At 42.8% G+C, this 23,886-nt stretch overlaps 1 protein-coding gene across 6 annotated transcripts in view; it reads left to right on the top strand.

Moving 5' to 3' along the window:
• Nucleotides 1–23,886, top strand: part of LOC142892383 (myosin-10) — a 54,136-nt gene that overhangs the window by 11,076 nt on the left and 19,174 nt on the right. For 5 of the 6 annotated variants that reach the window (XM_076032526.1, XM_076032523.1, XM_076032527.1 and 2 more), the window contains exons 3-11: nt 13,002–13,029; nt 15,140–15,242; nt 19,257–19,349; nt 19,692–19,755; nt 19,942–20,040; nt 20,456–20,599; nt 20,760–20,855; nt 23,225–23,343; nt 23,452–23,604. In XM_076032526.1, the coding sequence (XP_075888641.1) occupies nt 13,002–13,029; nt 15,140–15,242; nt 19,257–19,349; nt 19,692–19,755; nt 19,942–20,040; nt 20,456–20,599; nt 20,760–20,855; nt 23,225–23,343; nt 23,452–23,604 (899 nt within the window). Of the gene's footprint in view, nt 1–13,001; nt 13,030–15,139; nt 15,243–17,214; nt 17,245–19,256; nt 19,350–19,691; nt 19,756–19,941; nt 20,041–20,455; nt 20,600–20,759; nt 20,856–23,224; nt 23,344–23,451; nt 23,605–23,886 lie in introns of all 6 variants that reach the window. The other variant, XM_076032528.1, reaches the window with a different exon arrangement.

Below are 23,886 nucleotides of genomic sequence, written 5' to 3'. Positions count from 1 at the left end.
AGGTTCCGTCCACACGGCAACGGCGTTTTGGGTCCGCGAAACGGTATTTTTTGAAAATGGGTCCCAGAGTGGGAAAATCTGGCAACGCCGTTTCGCCGTTGTCACATCGTTGCCGTGTGGACGGTGAAAACGGCTTTTCCTTGTATAACGATGACGTCATCGCACCGTCACTGTCATGTGACCGGAAAAAACACGGCATGCAGCGGCACAAAAAACCACGATAGCGGCGAGCGGAGTTGTCTTTGTATCGCAGGCGCTTCAAGATTTGTTGGCAATATTATCTTTCTAAATCGTGGGTCCGGTGGCTGTGTCAGCGTCTGTGAACAGCGCCACCTTTTGGTGTGGCATACGCATTACATCGTTTTCACCCACCGTTCCGTTTCCATCTACCAGCGTGTGGACGCAACTTTTTTTCGACCCCGGGAAAGAAAAAAAGCGGCAACGTTCCCGTGTGGACAGGGCCTTAGAGCAGCGTTTCTCAACCGGTGGGTGGCCACCCAAAAGTGGGCTCGGGCAGCTGTTTCGATTGGGTCGCGGCTTCGTGGGCAGTTTTCCTTTTTGTCCGTGAATGTGGACAAATGTAGAAGGGTTCAGTTGGGGCAGTGGCACTTTTGAGGACGTTTGGTTTGACCTCTCATCCGAAAGGCCTCTTCAGTTCTGACTGCAGTGACTGAACTGAAGGAGGTGAAACGTCTTCAAGATCGCGAGAACAAATCCAGTTGCCCCAACTGAACCCATCTACATTTTAAAAAAAATCAATTTTAAAACATATACAGTACCAGTCAAAAGTTTGGACTTTTTTTTTTATTATTATTATTTATTTATTTTTTAATCTTTACAACTTCCTACACTGCGGATAGATACGGAAGACATCAAATATATGGGCAAAAATGTGTAATTATGCAGCAAACAAAAATATGGTGAATAACTGTAAACAGGCTTTTTTTTATGAAAGGTGGCTATTTTGTAGAATTGAAATATAAAACTTGTTATTTTACACTTTTATTGTCTCCTGTTCGTACGTAGTTTTGATGCCTTCAGTGAGAAACTGCAGGGTCAATAGTCATGAGAATGAAAGAAAAGACATTAAATTCATAGGGTGTGTCCAAACTTTTGACCACTGATTGTGTAGAAAGAGGGGCGGAGCTTCTATAGGGAGGCACCAAAAAAACCCTGCATTCTATCGTTTGTCCAGCAGGCACCGCCAACTTTGGTTGCAAAAAGACTAAACAAGACTGGCCATCAATATGGAAAGGAGCCAGACCTTTACAAACTGGTTTACTTTTTTTTTGCTGGCCTAATTGGCTGTAAATAATAACAATAATAATAAGAAAAAAATTAAATGTCCTTATGTCCATTTTGGCTAATCTAGTCTAATTTTGAGCAACAATGCCCTCAGATTGTGGGCATGGAGAAAATGTTGGACATTTGTTTTTGCAGGGGACACAATTCAATTCAATAATTTACAATAATTTATTTACCAGTCATGATAGAAAGTGGGCTAGCGTTTTTATTTTTGTGGAATAAATCTGGGCAGCGACTTCATGATGAGGGAAAGAAAACGTTGGTCCTGAGACTCCACCAGTTGAGAACCACTGTGTTTGAGGGACTTTCAACTCACGAACATCAACACCATATTGTGCCACGGCCGTACTCCCTCTTGGATTAATCTCCAATGGTTCACATGTATGATAACATCTCACTTCTATTTCGAGGTCGTCCATCATCCTGATTTGCACCCTCCCCCACCTTCCGCTGACGACTTTCTTCGCTGGCCTGGATGTGGCGATGATGATTGCGAAAGCTGCTGTGCGTCACGGTACAAACATGGTTTGAGGGTTTCATGGAAAGAAACCTGACCGATCGTTTTCAAAGATCCATTTCACCCAAAGTTGACACATTTATCAGATATTGCAGGTTAACAAACGCGCTGTCAGCTTTGACAGAAGAATTCATTTCTTAGTTTCATTCGTTTTGTTTGTTTGCTTGAGTGAGTGAATTCCTTTTTTTTTTTTTAACTACTTATTAATGGATAAAACATTCAGCTGGCACAATGCTCGATTCTCTATGGAGCGATTTGTATGAGTCAGAGACCTTTAGCAGACGGATGATGGTTTTAAGTCTCCTGTCATGGGGAATCCAGCCATTGCAGACACATAGCGGTGATGCCAGACTCCCTGCTCAGAAGATAAGGTTACCTGACCGATGCCCTCTTGTGCCCTCATAAGCAAACCTCACAAGCTTTTAGCCAACTAAGCTTTCAGGAGGAAGTAGTTTCCTAGGTAGCATCATATTGGATCATTATTTATAATCCCTTGTTATTTTAATAAAAATCAATTGAGCACTTCTCCAAGACTGCAAGTTATATTTCTTCTCACATTCATTGTCGCTAACCTACATTTCCTTCTAGCGTTAGTTCTACCACATTTTCCCTTGATTTTGCAATTTGACAGAAACATTTTAAGGGTCCGTTGTGTACATTTTTGAAGGAAGCCCACCTGACAGTGCATTTAGTATATAGTGCACTGCCAGTTGGGCTTCCTTAAATACTGGACTTCCTTTAAAAAATAGTGGTGGCACAAGATGGCAGCTAACTATGAGCAAGACCCTTATTGCTCCATGTATATTCTAATATCTATATATGGACCCGTTCTAATGGTAAGAAAACCAAATTACTTTTATTGTAATGTGAGTATACACTTTTATTAATGTATTTATGGGCAGAATGTTAAGCATTTACCAATACAAAAAAATCATTAATCAACCCAAATTTTCCTCACTGGACCTTTAAACCTATGTTTGCTTCTCCTTTTTTCAACCAATTGGTTCCGTTGTGTTCGTTCATACAATGGCGCACATACTCACACTTATACAGTTCCTCTCTGTGACCAGAACTCCCCTCTGTGTGTCTGCATTCCTCTGGGGCTTCTGAGCTTAGCCCTGTGATATTAGAGGTGCCAGCATAAACACACACACCAAACAGCCCAGTCCTGTTGGATTATGGCAGGCCTCGCCGTCACAAAGACCCACTGTGGGCAAAACAAGCCACCTACAGCTACCATCTGCAATCCATTACGCTGCCAAATGCTCTCTGCCATATCTTCTCCCGTCTCCCCTCTGTTCTCTTTCATCAGCTACGCCCGCAGCACATGGTCAATTTTTGCATTCTTGGTATTAACAGCTTGTAATTTGTCAATATTTTCAGCTAATTTATACACACTAGCACAGGAGGGAGTCCAATCATTGTTGAGCATCAGTAGGTGGTTGTAAATTACACCCTCTTGATTGGTGAATTGCTGAGGGAAACTAGCAGAGCTAGCATTTTTATAGCTGTGTAGGTACCAGTGTTGGCGAGTAATCTATTACTAAGTAATCCACTACTGTAATTAAACTAATTATGTAATGTATCAAGATTACTGTGGCAAAACTGGTAATTATATCATGATTACTTTTATCAAGTAATGATTCCACTACTTTTCCGAAATATTTTGCAAGCTAAAAATCATCAGTCATATTATCCACAAAATGTCTGAAATCATTAGTTGGATTACTTTTATGGAGTAATCCCAACAACACTGGTAGGTACATTCAAGATTGAATAAAGAAGATATACAACTACCTTCTGCTCACTGCTGTGACTGTACTGTCAGCTGTAAATTGATGATCTAGTTGGATTGATTGATTGATTGATTGATCAATCTGTTTATTTATGTGTCAAATACCATGATTGGTGCCCAGGCCACTTGGGCTTATGAGATACTGATCAATAAATTTGTCAAATGATAATATTCCAACAATTGCATCCACAATAGAGAACAAAGCAAAACACAGCACAACCTCTAAAAAATAGGGACACATACAAATAAAATGGTTTGCCAGATGGGATTAAAAATACTTTGTCGCCGATACCAGCAGGTGTCCATGAATTTAGTCTCAGCAAAAACCTCATTTTCAAACAACCAGCTCACAATACACAGGACAGCACAAAACAAAACAAAATCTTGAATGTCTACAATCACTGGATTTTTGTGTAGCAGAGATTGTTAGATTATGAAGCAGTGGAGCCAGAGGTCCTACTGCTAAGTAGCGGAGCTATTCAGGGACAGCACGTCCACCCACCACAGTTGCAAATCAACCCCAGCGTGCTGATTAAGAAAAAAAAAAAAAAGATTAGGAGGAGGCATAACAACAATTGTGCTCAATGCATAATCAAAGTATTTGTCTTATGTGCTTGCTCATGTGTTAACTTCAAGCAGTTCATTTGGCACAGTTTGTGGTAAAAATGGAAACTAGGGCCCCGCATCCCTTCGCTATTGTTAGAAAATGAGAGCACATGTGGCCGTGTTTTTGTTTTGCTATTGTGGCCCCGCTGGTACTTTGTCAGACGTGACCTCTGTGCCTAGTGAACCAGGAGTTACATCATGTTCTCACCGTTGCCATGGCTTCTCCATGGAACTCCGTGTGTTCAGTCGTCGCTGGCTCCCCGCCTCGTGTTTTAACTCAGCCACGCATATTGTTCTTGCTTTGCAGTGGCTAACAGTACGACTGTTAAAACTGCCTCTTGCCAGCTGTTGCAGTTCTAGTCACAAACCCTTTTGCTGCAACTTCACCCCATGGATGTCCATTCGACTATAAATACTATTACTAATACTATTTTATGAGAAGCTGGAACAGGAACAGACAGAAAGTAGGTTTAATAATAAGAGATGCATGTGATCTGAGATGTTTTCCAGATAGCGCAGTCTTTGAAATAGTCCTCGGAATGTCTGAAATACTAATGTAGAGTCTGTCCAACAGAAATAAAGGTTAGCTGGTTAGCTGATACCCCTTCACAGCTCAGAAGCTTCATTGAGCATATACGAAACATCAAGATGTTTTTGAACATCTTTGACTTTGAAATTTACTGTTTGTTCTTCAGTAATTCGCCAGGATTTTAGATAATTTGTCGTTATTTACGTTTCATATTGATATGCCGTATTCATGTTCCAGCTGAGTCAAAATCCGGGAAAGCACAACCAAAGTGTCGCCATCCCACTCTTCTTCTCTGATTCTGTTCCAAACTGCTGACATTTCTGAACGGATGGAGCCGCTCACTTATTCGTGACGACGTGCTTCAAGCATCCCATTGGTCGCTGACTGCTCCCTTTGCCATCGCAATGTCCTTGTTAATTTCTCGTGTTTGGTTTCATGTCACGACACGCTCAATGTTTCACCTGCTCTAAAATGATTCACTGACTGCCAGTGGGATTAAGAACCTTCTCACCCACTGAGTGATTTTCAGGAGGCATATACTGATGATTAGGGATCCACCGGTACACAAGTACGAGTGCTTGCACTTCAGTGCTCACCAATAATGATATGAAACCGAAACCGTGGACTTAATAATAAGGCCATTATGTATGACAGAATTATGGAATTGCTTTTTCCTCCACAGATTTTCTGTTATTTGAACAACATTCCTCAGCATGTTTCATTGCAGTACAAACACAAATCTAACCAAAGACATATACAACTGTTGTCGGTGTCATGTATCGGGTCGTATTTTACGAGTACAGTACTCAACCCCGGCATTGGTACAGATTACCGGCATCAGGTATCGGTATCGATGCGTCTTCTGATGATGATTCCTGTCAATCTGTATTTTTGTACACGGACCACGCTACTTTGATAACGCGTAAATGCTAAGAATTCTTATAAATTACGTTCAGATTCTCGACGTTTTGACAAGGCCACACCTGGTCCTCTCTTTTCCGCCTTAATGGGGCTTCTGTTGTAACACCATCCTGCTGAAAACAGTGCCTGGTCCACACCCAAGAGGCCCCAGTGCTGGTGGGGAGGGAAACCAGGGTCATCCAAATTCCAGAGCACACACACACACACACACGCACGCACGCACGCACAGACACACACAGATTGGTGCACGCAAATGGTCAGTCACCTCATTGGGTGGTGTTCCAAGGCCCATGAACGACTGCAAATGCCTGACTGGCAGCTGGCTCAACGGAATTACAGTAAATGTCACAGTCGAGTCGTTTTTGTCACTCAGCAGTTGCAGTTGCCACACGCTGCCTTTTGTAGTGTAGTTTCAAAAGAGTTGGATCTTTGACTTAGTGTTAAATGAGTGTTTAGGAAAGTGGCAGTGTTTAATATGTGATAATGATCATGTAAAGCGATGCATTGGAGGTGCTGCCAAACCAACACATTCAGTGGGTATTAAAGTCACATTGTACTGTATATACACACAAAGTGTGTGTGTGTGTGTGTGTGTGTATATATATTAGGGATGCAAATTATCGATTATCGATGAATTCATCAACCGTGAGTTAATTGACCGTATCGATCGATTAACGATTAATTGATCAGCGGTGATTTTTCCGAAGGAACCTAAATTTCACAATGATAATTGTGTAACACATTATTTAACCCTTAAAATAATGTTAAGGGTCCAATGTGGCCCATTTTACATTAGAGTACAGTAAATACGCCCTGGAAATGTATCCTCTGACTTTAAGTTGACTTCTAATGGATCACATTTCACTTACTTCCTTAAAAGTAACTTGTTATGTGTCTATTATGACAATCACAGTATCTACAAATGAATTGCTCTTTCCTGCCACTATACTGTTATAGTGATATTAACTAACCAATTGCTCAATTAATTGCGACTAATGTAATTTAATCGATTAAATTCTTAATTGACAATTAATCGATAAGCAATTTATTTTTAACATCCCTAATATATATATACATATATATATGGATATAGATGTATGCTGCCTGGTAGTTTGCTACTCATGTGTCACAAACCTCGGCCAGTCAAGGGGAAAATTTGCCTGCGATGATCCTCTAGTCGTTTCGGAGCGCTTAAATGTCACGTGAACGTTAAGCACGACCTCTTGGTCTCCGTTGGCCTCCATCAGTCTTGGTGAAGTATCTTCATTCAACCAGCTCAACCAGTGAGGCTTCATCGTTGCTGCCGAGTGGCGGTTAAATACTGCAGCTACCCTCAGACTTTCCAGATCAGGCTGTTTGCTACTTCCACTGTCTGGGAATGTGAATGAGTCTCGGGCAGGCACACACACACACACACACACACACACACACACACACACACACACACACACACACACACACACACACACATACAAGCACCTTATCCTTGTGTTTTAAGTGCCTTGCTCTGCTCTATCCTGCCTCGGCTCAAGGTCTTTGTGAATGAGCAGCGGCAATTTTCTTAAAGTGTTCATTCCCTTGCTAGCTATATTCTCGCGCTACATTCATGTCTGTGTGTGTATGTGGGTAAATCTCACCAGATGTAACAGCAATTTTACGAGAGCGCAGCTACCTCGGCTACGGCTCAGGATTTCCTGCGTGTGAAGTGGTTGCCACGGCTCCAGAATTCTCTCTGTGGAGTCTATTTCTATTTTTTTTTTTTCTTTTACAACTCCTTCATTGAAGCCAAACTTCAGGGCTTAAAATGTAGTGCGGACAATTTCAGTTAAACCCTGACACAGAGATCCCAGTTGGTTAATACTGATTCCTCTAAGCTTCTGTTACTTCTGTTACTGTGGGGGCCAGACTGTTTTTGTATTCAGTTCAGAAACATTTTAAATATGTAAAATACTTGTTTAATTCACCAATATTCATGTAGACTTGATTAGATGTTGTTTACCGATTACATGTCAAATTCTAACGGTGGTTTTGCCAAAATTGGGCCGTTTTTTTGTGTCATTTCCATCCATTAACTTGGAATGTTTGTATACTTAAGTTGTGATTGAGCTGTGGTTGTGGAGAATGTTTATGGTGAATCTGATGATGGGTCATCACGCCTCTTGGTAGTAAATCCCCCCCTCCTCCCCCACAAAGAGAGCATCTCATTAAATTCAAAAAGAGGGATAAAATGTTGTGTCAAAGTAGCTACCACATTTTAGGTCAAACTATTTTGAGTCGCTACTTGAGGGGATTTAACTACATCTTTCTACAAGCAGTTATGTCAAACAAAGTTAACTCTACAAGATGATATTAGATAGATGCTATTGATATTAGAAGATGTCCCAATCTTCTTCAGTATAATGGCAAAACATGGAAACTGAAATTATTGGGTCATAAACACTGACAGCATTGGTCTTTGCTGTGATCCAACTGCCAGTTCTTCAGCTCCTGACTGGTTGGAATTCTATTGGGTTGTTATTTTGGAAGAAGAAATGCGTGTTGGTAATATTTAGTACCACGGCTTATTATTTTTCAAGGTTCATCATAGCCTGAAAGGTTTTTACCAACTTTTTCCTGAAGTTGAATAAATGGTTGATATCATAGTAGATGATGAGGCGTATGACAACAGAGCAAGAGGACCGTGTTACAGTCAGGAGAGAGCAACTAAGGCTTTGCAGGGTCAGATGAGGTTGAGAATAAGGAGCTCTCATAATTATGATTGGGGCCACAGTTGAGATGGGACATGAGTGGGAATGCTCTGGAATGCGAGGAATGAGGGTTTGTTTAATCCTCGTAGGGGATAAATGAATAACAAAGGGAACCCTGATGTGCAACACCACCTCCAATCCTCCCGTACCCAAGAGACAAACCATGTGCAGATTTTTCCGAATCATTCCGAATCATCGGTGGAATTTTTCATCGTCTCGTTAAATTAGCATCATAAAAGAAGTTCTATTGGATGAAGGCATTATTATTTCCAACTGCGGACACTCGGTGATGTCACCCCACGCTGCCACAGTTGTTTTTGTTCTGAAACGCCACCTTTCCTGTGCTGCAACTGTTACACATTTCAGCTTGTACCCAAACATAGGCCACATGTGTTCAATCTGAAGACCTCATAAACGAGTGGGTCAACCTATTTCCATCTCCCAGCGCGTGTTATCCAACCGGCTAGCCGAGAGTAGCTGTGGGGGGGAAACATTGCGGGTGATGTTTCGTGTTTGCTGCTGAAATGAAAAACATCTGCCAGCGTAGAAAATGTCCCATTTCACGCATATTCTTAAGTGGTATGTGTAGTCTGTAGCAATCCACTGGGGGTGGGGGGTTGGATTGGTCCAGAATGGAACCCTCAGTGAATTTCAACAGGCAGTTAGTAAAAATTAGAAGTAGCAGCTGCCAAGAGGGTCGAGGTGGGAGGAGCAGATGGGCGCCATCACGCAGCATCACGGCAGAATCTCACAAATTGACAGCTTTACTCCTATGCTATTTTTATGCGTGGGGCTGCACATGGAAAGGCTGTAATGGTGCTAAACAAACAAACAAACAAAAATCGTATTAAATAGGCTAGACCAGGCGTGGGCTAACCTTTTGACTGGTGGGCCACAATGGGTTGTAAAAAATTGAGAGGGTGGGCAGAGCAGGAGCAGATGCATGGAGTGTTTTGGTGACCCACCTCATAGGATGAAAAAATATATCATGGGATATGTAGAAAAGGTGTTTTAATGTCTATTGAAAATGAACAAAAGCAAAGTTACAACCAAATCAGTGCCTTTGAAGCCCCATGGTATTTAGCTCTTTATTGAAATGACTCTTAAAACACTGAAAGAATGAATGAAATACAGCTATTTTATGACTTACATACTATTAATATACATTTTTCAAGTTCGGCAGGCCCGATTGAAAAGATCAACAGGCCTCATATGGCCCCCGGGCCATAGTTTGCCCACGCCTGGGCTCGACAGAGGCACACCAATGCCTCCAATGGGTAGTCTTGTGTCGCTCAGGTTGCTCTGTGTAGAGCGGATCACATTTCAGTTTCATTGCAAAAAGTCCCCCTTTTCACACAAATTTACTTGACAGTACAGGTGTAGAAAAGTACTGTGGTGTATTAATGATGTATACCATCTACCACGTACAAAGACCTGGCAGAAGTCCAGAGGGGGTTATGAGGTCAAAGGAAAACCATTAAGAGATCATCAGTTGAGTTGAAAATAGCCAGTGCAGCTAGAATCAAGAGATAAATGTGCATTTGGTGAATGTCGAACCCTCTTTTCATCAGAAGAACCTTTTTGTGGAAACAATGATACCTGAACATCAGCCAGGCGTCCTCCGTCGGAAGGCGGGTCCTCCGAAGTACCCGGCTGAGAAGGGCGAACCCAAACCCGCCTCCCCGGTAACCAAATGGGACGGTCTAGCCTTCCTGGTTGCGTCACCGCTGTTCCCGCCTGCTGGCCAACCCCGGAAATGACGTTTTTATAGCATCAAGCTAACCATTGATTCGCCATCCAACCATGGCGTTGGAGGTTCAAATGAGTAAAAAAAAACCATGGTAAAATCTTCATATTTTATTTGGAGCGTCCTTCGAATTTTAGTGAGTTGGGACAAGTCTTTGCGCAGTGCTATGATGCAACTGGCCTTCAAATGCAGGCTTTGAAGGATGCAGACCCTGAATTGAGACACAGCCTGGGTGTGCTAAACTCACGGGGGCATGGGGATTTTTATTTATTTATTTTTTTTCTATTTTTAGTTTGGACAAAACTTTATTCTCCACCACTGCATCAGCAGCGTTGCGGCTGAACCATGTGGGTGTCTTGACCTGACAGCAGCTGCACGGAGTTTGGACAAACAACAGAGGTCCTCCACGTTCAACTTGCAGATTGCGCTCGAGCGCTAATTTTAGACCTATGAGGTCACGCGTGCAATGTGGTTCTACTTTTAATCACCCAAAAGCTGGGGCTGTTTATTCAGAGCGCACTTGGCTTTCGTATTCATCAAGGCTTACGTCGCTTTGCGTGCCTTTTCCAGCCAAACCAGTGGGAGAAGGTCGGCGAATATGGGCGTGAAGTGCGTCTAACGTGACTCAGATTTATGAAAGTGGCTGTGAGATGCCGAGGAAGATTAATCACAAGCGGACCCCTTCATCATCATGAAAGTGAAAGGACCGAGTGTGAATCGTCCGCACATTAATCATCGTAGTTTAGTTTGAGTCAGTAATTTCGCACAAAAAAAAAGCATAATTTCCCTCATCTGTGCCGCATTCCTCTCGCTGAAAAAAATGAAACGCTGTTGTGATGCCAGATGGTCAAAACCACAGAAACTCACTCTTTCACGTCATTTGAGAGCCATTTTGTCACCTGAAGCAGTGTTTTTTTTGAGCCACAGCACATTTTTTTTACATCGAAAAAATCCCATGGCACACTACCAACCAAAAATATTAAAATAAATATAAAAAAATGTAAATGACACTTCTTAGTGACAATAAACTGTCTTCAGTTATTCAGAGTCACTCCTGGGAGGAAAATAGGCTCATGTTCCTTTTAAAGCACAGTCACTCACAATGGAATGTAGTTATTTCTTGAGACCAATTAAGTGAAATTGGATCACTTTTCACGGCACACCTGACATAATCTCACTGCACAGTGGTTAAAAAAACATTGACCCTCAAGGAAGTTCACACATCCGAGCGATTCCTGTCGATCAAAGCCTCCCATTCAGTGTGTCGGTGCTGCTTCTGTCGTTGAAGTAAAAGACCTCAGGTCAAGTTGCGGCTGGCTCAAGAAGCGGTTTCAAACTGAGAATAAGATCTCACAGGACGGAGATGGATCTCACAGAACGTCCATGGCAGTGAAACGAGCCCCTGAAAGTTGCGCGTGCATAACAAAAGCAAGATGTGCCTCGAGTCGGTCGGACACGCAGCTTCACTTGTTGAGCACTTGCCAGCCTCTGGTTTGTGTTATTGCCCCATGAGATAAGGTCACTTCAGATATGACCTGTGATGCAGGTGTTTCGTTCCTTCAACTGGGAGATAAAATTTGAACTATGTCGGAGGCCTGAGTAGCTTAAGTCACTTTCTTGGATATGAGATCATGCTTTCTCAAGAGTGGAAGAACTGGAGGGCTGGGTGGGTAGCATTCAGTATGTTTGGATACAATGCCAATTTCTATACCTTGGTTTTTCGATACCATTTACAGAACTATCCTTTTTTTTATATACCCAGTTTAAAAATAATGAATAAATAAAGAATTTTCATTCATTCATTGGCATTTCATCAGCACAAATATTTCATTTTCCATTTCACTGGTGGTTTCCTCTAAATCAAGTTTGTTGCATATTCCCGTCCTTTGCCGCTACTTCCTTGGGACAAAAGTTGCATTTTGCTTTCTTTTGATCCACCTTAATGGAATGGAACCACACTTAAGGCTTCTTTGGCATGGCGCTAAATTTCACACCAACAAAACAAAGTCCTTAGTTCACGCCTCTATATGGCGAACGCCAATCGCCAGCGACTTTAGATCTCGACACTTATGCCAAATGATTATTGGCTCGCAGACACTAAGATATTTACTCTCTTGGATTTTGGAAGTTGATTCATTTTCCAACATTTGATAGATGCATCCTGTTAAACGCTACAAATGTAGTTTGGAACCCAGCACTGTTAGATAGTAAGAAGCCTTCATTGCAACAGCTTGCTGTTTGTTTCTGTTGTTGTTTTTTTGCGCTCTGTAAAGCGGGACAGACCCTCGGAGTTGAGAGGTCACACGTTTCAGTGGGCGTAGCTAATGCTGTCATCTGGCCCGGCTCTGGCTCCCACTGATGAAAGGTGTCAGGTCTTGGTTTACAGGTCTGGGGTGTGGGTTTATTGCCATGACACAGCATGGCTCTGCAGGCTTGTCTGCATCAAGGAGGCTGAGGAATGAGCTCTTGAAGCTGTGGCCCACACACACACACACACACACACAAAGACAATTACATGCATTACTTGATTTATTCGCATTTTGGCTCCTCAGGTTTCCATTTATTATGTGAAAAAAATGACTTTGACTGCCACTATTTTGCAGTTCCAGTTGTGAGATGTCTTTCTCATGTTCTTCACTGTCGTCATCTGCTGTGCTTTCATTTCGACCCGCGTAACGTTCGAGCACATCGGAAAGATTGTCGTCAACTCGCCCTGACCGCATATTTTTATAACCTCTGTTGTATCGACAGTGTGACTGTTGACTGTGTGACTTCACCATCACATCAGCAAAGAGACTGACAAGTTTGTTTTTTTTTCTCTCATCTTTTTGCAGATCGTGAGGACCAATCGATACTTTGCACGTGAGTACAAACGCTGGTGTCATTTTCCTTCTTTTCTAACATTGTTGATTTTATTCTGGTCAGTGTTTAAAAAACAACAAAAAAAAAAAACGAACTCTGATAATGCAGCTGCTCCTTTCCAGGAGAATCACTCAGGCAAGCAGGATCTGACTGCTGCATTATTTCCTTTAAAAAAATGGAGAGTGTGAGGGATTTTTTGCAGTTTGAAGCAGTTTTTTTCTGTTTCGTGCTGCGGTCGACAATCATGAACCAGTCGTTTTATTTAAAAACTTGTTTCAAATAACCTTTTTTTTTATTATTATTTCCAGAGGATTCTTAGTGGAAACTGAGGCACTGTGGCTTGGTAGCATGCGTGCTTTTCTTTCAAGAGAATTAATTAAAAGCTGTTTTTTCATTTAGTTTTTTTTTTTGCCTCAGTTGATAATGTCATTGCAAGTTGCTTGAAATTCTGTAAAGGACATCTTTCGTTGTTTCAGCGTTGGAGCTACTTCATTTGCACCTTGTAGCCACAGCATGTTGCAGGTGTGTCCATCGTCATCGGCTTCCCTTTAGCTCGCGCAAACAGAGCCCAAAAGTGGCTGTGGGCTGTGGGAAAGGTCTCAAAGAACAGGAACAGGGTGGCCCTCCACACTGGGAACCTGCTGAATCTCACACCTCGCGGTCGACGCTCATGTGTGACAGTCAGTCACGTAGCGATCGACAGAAAAACACGGTAGAATTCACGAAGGGATCGTCGCTCTGCTGCGCCACAAGTGAGCAGCGCTGTCACCGCGACTGCTAGCACTCATTAAATATTACTATGTTATTTCCGTGGGAGGCTGTATTTTAAAGGAGAGACGTTAACCAACTCGACCTATATAAGTAAGGCTTCATTTGAGGAACCGCCCATTGGAATCTAGTAGGGAAGCTAAAACTGCACTGGTGCAGTGGTGCTAATAGCAAGCTAGACTAAAGCCACTGGTATGTCGAGGGACTCGGTGTTGCTGATCCTGTTTCAGTTATTGCCCCTGATTTTCTTTTGGCGGGGGCCGTGGCTGCGGCAGCGGCGGATGATTCCATCCAAACAAGGCTGTGATTAGGGACAAAACCCCAGCATGGAAACTTTGGAGACCAGTTTAACCAAACCACAGAGCTCCTCAGTTTAACAGACTCGCCATGAATTTAGACAACAGTTGTTTCTGCTCTGTTTTTTTTTTTCTTCTTCTTCTCCCAACCACCTTGCTGTGAGTTGGAGTTATTGTTAGAGTTTTGAGAGTGTTTGTCTGGACATGGTCGACTTGTACACAACTAAAACACGTTGACCTGCGGTTTCATTTGCCCTGTCAGCAAAAAAAAACAAACCCTGTGTTTCACCATTGCAAAGAAAGTTCATTGCATTTGTACTTGAATGTGCCGCGACTTTTGTCCAGAGGTGGGAAGTACCTGTACCTTATTACAGTTATCAGTCATCTTTTTAGTAGATTTATCAGGTATCTTTACTTTACTTGACTTTTTATTTTTCTGACAACTTTATACTCTCTGCATTTGTACACAAATATCTGTCCTTGCTTGTTTAGTTTTGTGTTTAAAAGTGTTTAAAAGATACAAATTCTGTTCAAAGTAATCCACTGATTATTACCATAGTTATTGTTGTTCCTTGAAGTGGAACTCTGCTGTTGTGTAGTTCAATATAAAGCTGGATCATAACCTAGGGGGGGAGATGATTTTAGAGTACCTCAGCTTATCAAAAAATGTATTGTTTCATACATTGTTTAAATTAGGGATGGATTGATACCTCTTTTTGATTTACGATACAGATACTTTACCTTGAATATCGAACGATACCGATACCATCTTACCTCCTAAACTACTTTGGAAATACCTCATTTGTATGGATACATTTCAAGATAACCATATCAAAATATCAAAGGCATCATCCTAATAAAACTTGTTTGATTTTTTTCACACAAGTATCCGTACTTTTACTTGAGTATAGAATGTGAATACTTTTGCCACCTCTGCCACTCATACATACCTGCTTCCTGCGTGAGGCGTGTGCTTACGTCTTTCTGTCTGTCTGTCTGTCTGTCTGTCTGTCTGTCTGTCTGTCTGTTACACCTGTCCCGTTCAGAGGTGAGTCCGGCGCTGGCAAGACGGAGAACACCAAGAAGGTCATCCAGTACCTGGCTCACGTCGCCTCCTCACACAAAGGACGCAAAGACCACAACATTCCTGTGAGTGAACCACCTCCTCACTCACTACCTTCACTTTCACTCCTGTCAGATTTTTTTTACGTCGGACCGCGCCGGTAGATTCAAAACCTATTATCATAATCCTCTCTTGCGATGGCAACGACACGGCCAACGGGCAGCAGCTCAGCTCAGTGCGAATTCTCTCTGCTTTCCACATAAAAAATAATCGTGTGCAGACGCAGAATGGTATCATGTCATAGTTTCCTTCTCAGTGGTAGAGTAGCCCAAGTCATGATGTGTACCGTAATTGCTGGACTATGGAGTGCACCTGAATAAAAGCAACACCGACTAAAAAAATTTGGTAACATTTTCTATGAAGGTCTATTGTATAATGCAATATGATTGTCTTTATAAGTCATTATAAAACATAACACTTTACTTTAAGCTCACAAAGTCATCGTCTAAAACATTTTTTGTAACTGGTAGTTATAATATGGTTATAACCATCTAGGACTTCAGTGTCACTTTGCCATGGAGGTATAAAACATTATGAATGATGAGTGTATAACACATTATATCCACCACTTATTATCATTTATAAACATTGTCATAAGTTGTCATACACGATTATGAACACTTATGTTTTGTAATGCCTCATAAAGGCACCCAAAATGCGTTATATAATAATAATAAAATATAATAATATAAAAATATTCAATGAAGAAAAATACTTACGATGTATCAGTCCAAAAAGTAATACAAGTAGAACAAATAGTATCGCACTCACTACAATTAAAATACCTTTGGCCATTAATAATATTCCCACAATTACATCCACAATAGCTTGGAAACTACAGAAAAACAGAAAATCAAAACATAACACAACCTATAAAAATAGGGACACATACAAATAAAATCATTTGTCAGACGGGATACAAGATACTTTGTCGCCGATACCAGCAGGCCTTTTCTGTACATTTAGCCAAAGCAGAAACCTAATTTTCAAACAACCAGCACAGAATCTCCCCCTCATATTTCCAGAAAATATCCGAAATCTTTTCGCTGAATTGATTCAAAAAGAGAATTTCTTAAATCATAATACAAAGGACAGTTCAAAACAAAAGTAAATTCATCCTCCACCAGCCTGGAGATCACAAAATTTGCCTAGAGGTAAATGTTCAGGTTTAAATTGACCCACTTTTTCTGCTGGAGGTCCAATGTACCTGTTCTTAATAGAGCACAGAGGGGCCTCTGCCTTCGCTTCAGATTAAAGGAAGTGTCAGAGTACGCTCCATTTAATTCATTTCAACCGTTTCATTGGTCCGCTGTTATGTGTTTGGTAATTTTGTTGGTCCTATGCGACGAGGCCAAATGCACTGGCGTCGCGAAGCTCTTTTGGCCATAAAAAAAAAAATCATTAATTAGCCGCATCATCGTTAAAGCCGCAGTGTTCAAAGTGTGTGGAAAAGTAGCGGCTTTATAGTCCAGCAATTACGGTAGTTGCCATCATTGAACAGTTAATCTAGCGTTTCTCAACTGGTGGGTCCTGACCCATAAGTGGGTCGTGGAGCTGTTTTGATTGGATCGCGACATTGTGGGCAGTTTCCATTTTAAGGTATGTATATATAGAGAAATATTTTGCAGGACACAATTTAATTGAATATATTTCAATAATTTATTTACGAGACATGATAGAAAGTGAGCTAGCACTTTCATTTTTGTGCAATAAATCTGGGTTGCGTCTTCATAATAAGAAAACAAAATGTGGGTCCTGAGCCTCCACCAGTTGAGAACCTCTGATTTAATCAAAATGAAAAAAAAAATCTTAATTCTTAATTCTGTTGAATAGCTACTAGTGAAAGCTTTGTATTTACTTTGCAACTAACTAGACGGCTAGACTATTGAGGCCCGGCTGTCCCAGACTGTGTGTCTGTCTCTTGTGGCTTCTGTCAGACATGAGCTCTAGAGTTTTAATTATTATTAACACTTGCATTTGTCCATCCATAACAAACAGCCCGAATCTCCCAAAGCGTTCAAGTTCCAGGCAAGTGTTCCTCCTGCTTTTTCTCCCAATACTGTGCCGCCCGCTGCCATGTTTTTGTGTGTATGCAATGCATGCCACTCACACTCTCTCTCTCTCTCTCTCTCTCTCTCGCTCTCTCTCTCACACTCTCTCTCTCTCTCTCTAAATGTCCGCACTTTCACAATGACAGACTAATCCAACTTTACTGTGTATGAGGTATTTGTTTGTGCTGGCTCAGTCTTTTCGCGGGATTGTTCGCAGCCCAGAGAATCTGCAGGCTCATGATACAAAAACACTGTAATGCTGTCTTTTCTTTTGTTTTGAAAAGCCAGAAACATTGAGAGCAAACAAATAAGGTCAGATTAAACCCTTTAAAAGTGCTGAGGAGAAACTGACTGCAGTAAAGTCGTTCAGTCACTGGGTTTATTTGTCAAAATAAAATTCGATTTGGGTTGAATATCAGACTGTGGCTGCACAAAACATCTCACCTCAAATATTTTCTTCTAAATCCATTTTTTTATGTTTACGTGCATGATATTGCTGCATGCCCAGATGGGAAAATTAATCTCACGACCGTCTTTCCATTCTTCAGTTTTTTAAGACTTTTCATGCTTTTATTTCAGATGCAAGTCAGGCGCTTGTGCACCTTTCGAGAAGCTCGTCATTGAATAATTCATTGGCCTATCCTGTACCCTTGGCTATGCTAATATTATTCCGAACTGTTGCTGCCCAGTCAATAACCAAACACAGGTTTCTATGTGGGTGTTTCAGCCCTGCCTGGCTGTGTTTTCAGATTATATCCACTGTTGTCCAAGAACTTAGACAAAATGAGACTTTGCTGACAGGGAAACGGACTGGGGCCTCGCTCCCGTGTCTCTCCCGTGCACTCTGCACAACTCCGAGAAACCTTCCCGACTCACCTCTGGTCCGGGGTATTTATTTTCTCCCCCAAACCGCTACCTGATGTTTCCGTGTCCATAAGAAAGTACAAGAGCCTCAAGTGAAACCTCTGACCTGCAGAGCGCACAGAAGCGTGCACAATCCGAGCGAATGCCTTTTTAATGCACTTCGTTTCAGTGGCTGTGAATGGGCTACTGAAACACACACACACACACACACACACACACACACACACACACACACACACACTTCTGTGCACGTCTGAGTACGCCGTCCACATGGACTTCCTTGGTGTTTCTTCCCGCCTGCCCTGCAGCTGCAGCTGCTACTGAGCGCAGGCCAGAGGAATGCAGACGCAGGCGTCAAGGGGAGGCAGAGGAAGGCTGCGGTTTGAATGGGGAGAAAGGAGACAAATGAAGAAGTTCAGACAGAAGGTGTAATGCAGACTAGGACAGTCTAGACTGCTGCGTTTCTCAGTTGTCCTCACTGTTATAGGCGCTGACACTGAAAACTCTTTCCTTATTGTCGTAAAAAAAAATATTTGGAAGAATTTCGATTTGCGTCACTCATTTATCAGACTCTATTCAAGCTAACCTAGCTGAAGCTATTGATGGTTGAATGGTTCCTGCACTGGGAACTCCATATTTCAGAACTCCATATAGAAAAGCTTGTGGCACAAAGTCATATAGAACTAGGAGTTTGAAGGAAGCCATTGTTGCCTCTGTGCTCTTTGGATATGCAAGGTGTTGTATTTTTTTGTATTGCAACCATTGCAAGGAAGCCTTTATCGTAACCGCCCTCTGCAATGCATGTCAGACGCTGCACACGCTACATGCTCTCCGCGGTTTCACATGTTCAATCAAAGTATTTGCTTTGGCTCCGTCAGCGCGTTAAAATTCCTCTGGCGAAAATCACATTGTGCTGTCAAGAGACCTGATGAAAAGCTGAGGGATCTCTGCGCTACATTAGCTGGACTGCCGAGGCACCGATTTAGCCCCGTCGGCCCTCGCAGGTTCTGGCCAAGCAGACCCATGAAATACACGCAGCGCCAGTTGATTGACGGTGCGTGACTGCCGCGCGTTAGAAATGCTTGAAGGCTGATGTGATTTTTCCTGCTCCGTCTTCCTCCACAGGGCGAGTTGGAACGGCAGCTCCTGCAGGCCAACCCCATCCTCGAGTCTTTCGGCAATGCCAAAACCGTAAAGAACGACAACTCATCGCGCTTTGTGAGTTTGAACGATTGTGCTCATTATTTGAACAGATGTATCGATAATATATAAATATAAAGAATGTCCTCAAAGGTTAAGTCCTCATTCTTTTTTTCTTTTGGCATTTACCAAAAAACGTGCCGTAAGAGATGCATTTGTGAATCCAGTCAGTGATTTACAGTAAGTTTAAAGATCAGAGTGGTGCAGATTTTTTATTTTCAGCGCTTAAAAAAAATGCAGATTGTTGTCCAAAGGAGGTATTTTTTTAAACTTGCTGTTCAATATACTGCAATGTAAATCCCATTGTGTGAGCAATATGGATGTAGACAAGAATAAAAACATTGTTTTTTCTTCCTGCAGGGGAAGTTTATCAGAATCAACTTCGATGTCGCAGGATACATCGTTGGGGCCAATATCGAAACTTGTATCCTCATTTCCAGGACAGGCAGAAAAAAAAACAGTTTACACTTTGACTGCATGACTCAAAAAAAAAATTCAAACGGTCTTTGTCTATTTATTACACTTTATTCTCAAAAGAGAAAACTTTTTTGAATGGTGTGTTACTTCTCATTCTACTTCATTTGGCCAGTCCTTAACATTCTGCTGGAAGATCTTTTGGAGAAGTCGCGAGCCATAAGACAGGCCAAGGATGAAAGAACGTTCCACATCTTCTACCGCCTGCTGGCCGGCGCTGGAGAGCATCTTCGAAGTGAGTTCTCAGCCGCAGCTATGAGAAACAAATGTACACCGAGGAGTTTCTGCAAGCTGTCACGTTCCTTTTTGCCCCAGGCGGGAATAAAACCAAGGAAACCTGGTTCATATTAGCACTAGCCGGCTCCTCTTGTAAACTTTTCATTTAAATTGTTTGGACATTGTGTCCTGATGATGAAACGTGCCCAGACATTTTAAGGCAAGACGAAAACTATGTGTTTTTCCACATAGCATATTGGATTTAAACAGTTCCAGGAACTTTACACGTTGGCGGAACTTCGAGACATTGGAAATCCAGTTGTTTATCTTTGACCTCATTTCGTGTCACTAAACAAAAGAATGTTGTTGCTTTGAGGAAAAATAAAATCAAGCTTGCTCCAGAAATGAAAATGTTTCTCTTTTCCTTTCTTTAGCGGACCTGCTTCTCGAGGGGTTTAACAGTTATCGTTTCCTGTCCAATGGTAACATTCCCATCCCAGGCCAGCAGGACAAGGACAATTTCCAGGAAACCTTGGATGCGATGCATATCATGAGCTTCTCCCATGATGAAATTGTCTGTAAGTTGTGCAGTTTTTCCTAAATGTGTTCTAAAATCAAGGAAGAAACTGCCACTGAGTGATAAGAGTGGCCCTGATGCGGCACTGGACAAATAAAGCTGCATTGTCTTAGTCTCACTTCAAACAATTTTGCATTCATGAGGCATCTCATCCGTCTCAGGCATGTTAAAGGTCGTCTCTGCCGTGCTGCAGTTTGGCAACATTGTCTTTAAAAAGGAGAGGAACACCGATCAGGCCTCCATGCCCGAGAACACAGGTAAAGAAATCCAACACACAGCACACCAACACGCCATCACATCAGCACACCAACACACCAACACACGATCACACCAACACACCAACACACGATCACACCAACACACCAACACACGATCACACCAACACACCAACACACCAACACACGATCACACCAACACACAATCACACCAACACACCAACACACCAACACACAATCACATCAACACACCAACACACCAACACACGATCACACCAGCACACCAACACACCAACACACCAACACACGATCACACCAACACACCAACACACCAACACACGATCACACCAACACACCAACACACGATCACACCAACACACCAACACACCAACACACGATCACACCAACACACCAGCACACCAACACACCAACACACGATCACACTAGCACACCAACACACCAACACACCAACACACGATCACACTAGCACACCAACACACCAACACACCAACACACGATCACACCAACACACGATCACACCAACACACGATCACACCAACACACCAACACACGATCACACCAACACACCAGCACACCAACACACCAACACACGATCACACTAGCACACCAACACACCAACACACCAACACACGATCACACTAGCACACCAACACACCAACACACGATCACACCAACACACGATCACACCAACACACCAACACACCAACACACGATCACACGATCACACTAGCACACCAACACACGATCACACTAGCACACCAACACACCAACACACCAACACACGATCACACCAACACACCAACACACCAACACACCAACACACGATCACACGATCACACTAGCACACCAACACACGATCACACTAGCACACCAACACACCAACACACCAACACACGATCACACCAACACACGATCACACCAACACACCAGCACACCAACACACCAACACACGATCACACTAGCACACCAACACACCAACACACGATCACACTAGCACACCAACACACCAACACACCAACACACGATCACACCAACACACGATCACACCAACACACCAGCACACCAACACACCAACACACGATCACACTAGCACACCAACACACCAACACACCAACACACGATCACACTAGCACACCAACACACCAACACACCAACACACGATCACACCAACACACGATCACACCAACACACCAACACACGATCACACCAACACACCAACACACCAACACACCAGCACACCAACACACCAACACACGATCACACTAGCACACCAACACACCAACACACCAACACACGATCACACCAACACACCAACACACCAACACGCCAACACATGATCACACCAACACACGATCACACCAACACACCAAAACGCCAACACACCAGCACATCAACACACCAACACACCAACACACGATCACACCAACACACCAGCACACCAACACACGATCACACCAACACACCAACACACGATCACACCAACACACCAGCACACCAACACACCAACACATCAACACACAGCACACCAACACACAGCACACCAACACACCAGCACACCAACACACCATCACACCAACACACCAACACACCAGCACACCAACACACCAACACACAGCACACCAACACACCAGCACACCAACACACCAACACACCAACACACAGCACACCAACACACCAACACACCAACACACAGCACACCAACACACCAACACACCAGCACACCAACACACCAACACACCAACACACCAACACATCAACACACCAGCACACCAACACACCAACACACCAGCACACCAGCACACCAACACACCAACACATCAACACACCAGCACACCAACACACCAACACACCAGCACACCAACACACCAACACACCAGCACACCAACACACCAACACACCAGCACACCAACACACCAGCACACCAACACACCAACACATCAACACACCAAGACACCAACACACCAGCACACCAACACACCAACACATCAGCACACGGCTCCTGTCAGCTGCCACCAGTGACCTATTGATTGAGTGAACACTGGTTATTCACACCTTGGAATCCCACCATCACTGCTGATTGAATGATGTGGTTCCTCTGCTCTCATGAACAGCTGAACCACATCATGTCGTTATCAACTGATGCCTCTGCAACCCGGGTTATACTGACGTCAGATGGTTCATTAATCATTTACTTAAGTACAGAGATAATGTTTATCAACCCGCTTATATTTCACATACACTGACTCATTTAGTGGTTCCTTGTTAAAGACGAGGCGTGTTCGGTAATCAGGTTTCCCCCAGGTCTTTTTAAATCCTAAATTAAAAACATGCATTGAAAAGTTAATAATGACTCCATAAGTTATGTTCTTCCTGTTACCTGCCCCATCCAGCGGCGCAGAAGCTTTGTCACCTGCTTGGAATGAATGTCATGGAGTTCACCAGAGCTATCCTCAGCCCCAGAATCAAAGTGGGACGAGACTATGTCCAGAAAGCGCAGACCAAAGAGCAGGTAAACCACTCTCATAAGTGAGTCCTTGAGGGCTCTCTGTACTTCAACAGGGAGGTTTCTGTGGCTTCATTCGTACCTTTCTTTGTTTTGTTTGTCTTTTTCATCCAGGCTGATTTCGCCATTGAGGCCCTCGCCAAGGCGACCTACGAGCGCCTCTTCCGCTGGCTGGTTCACCGCATCAACAAAGCCCTGGACAGGACCAAACGTCAGGGGGCTTCTTTCATCGGCATCCTGGATATCGCCGGCTTTGAGATCTTTGAGGTGATCATTGCGTTTCTCTTTATGCAAAAAACTTTTTTAACTTTGTACTTTTGTGAAACTTATATTTAACTTGCGACTTCTGAAATTCCACTTTCTTCCTTGCAATGCACAAGCGCGTCAGGCGGCTTTGCCACACCAACATTTCACTGCCATGAAACATGACGTCTGACAAATAAAATGTTTCAATCTTGAAAGAATGCGCTTCCACAAATTGCAAAACCTCCGCATTACTGGCATCTGTCATCACGGAATTCATTGACAATAATACTGAATCCGAAGTTG

The sequence above is a fragment of the Nelusetta ayraudi genome, unplaced genomic scaffold (genome assembly GCF_046127955.1).
Source record: "Nelusetta ayraudi isolate G7.1 ecotype Tasmania unplaced genomic scaffold, CSIRO-AGI_Nayr_v1 ptg000034l, whole genome shotgun sequence".
Lineage (NCBI taxonomy): Eukaryota > Metazoa > Chordata > Actinopteri > Tetraodontiformes > Monacanthidae > Nelusetta > Nelusetta ayraudi.
This window is presented reverse-complemented; position numbering and strand designations above follow the sequence as displayed.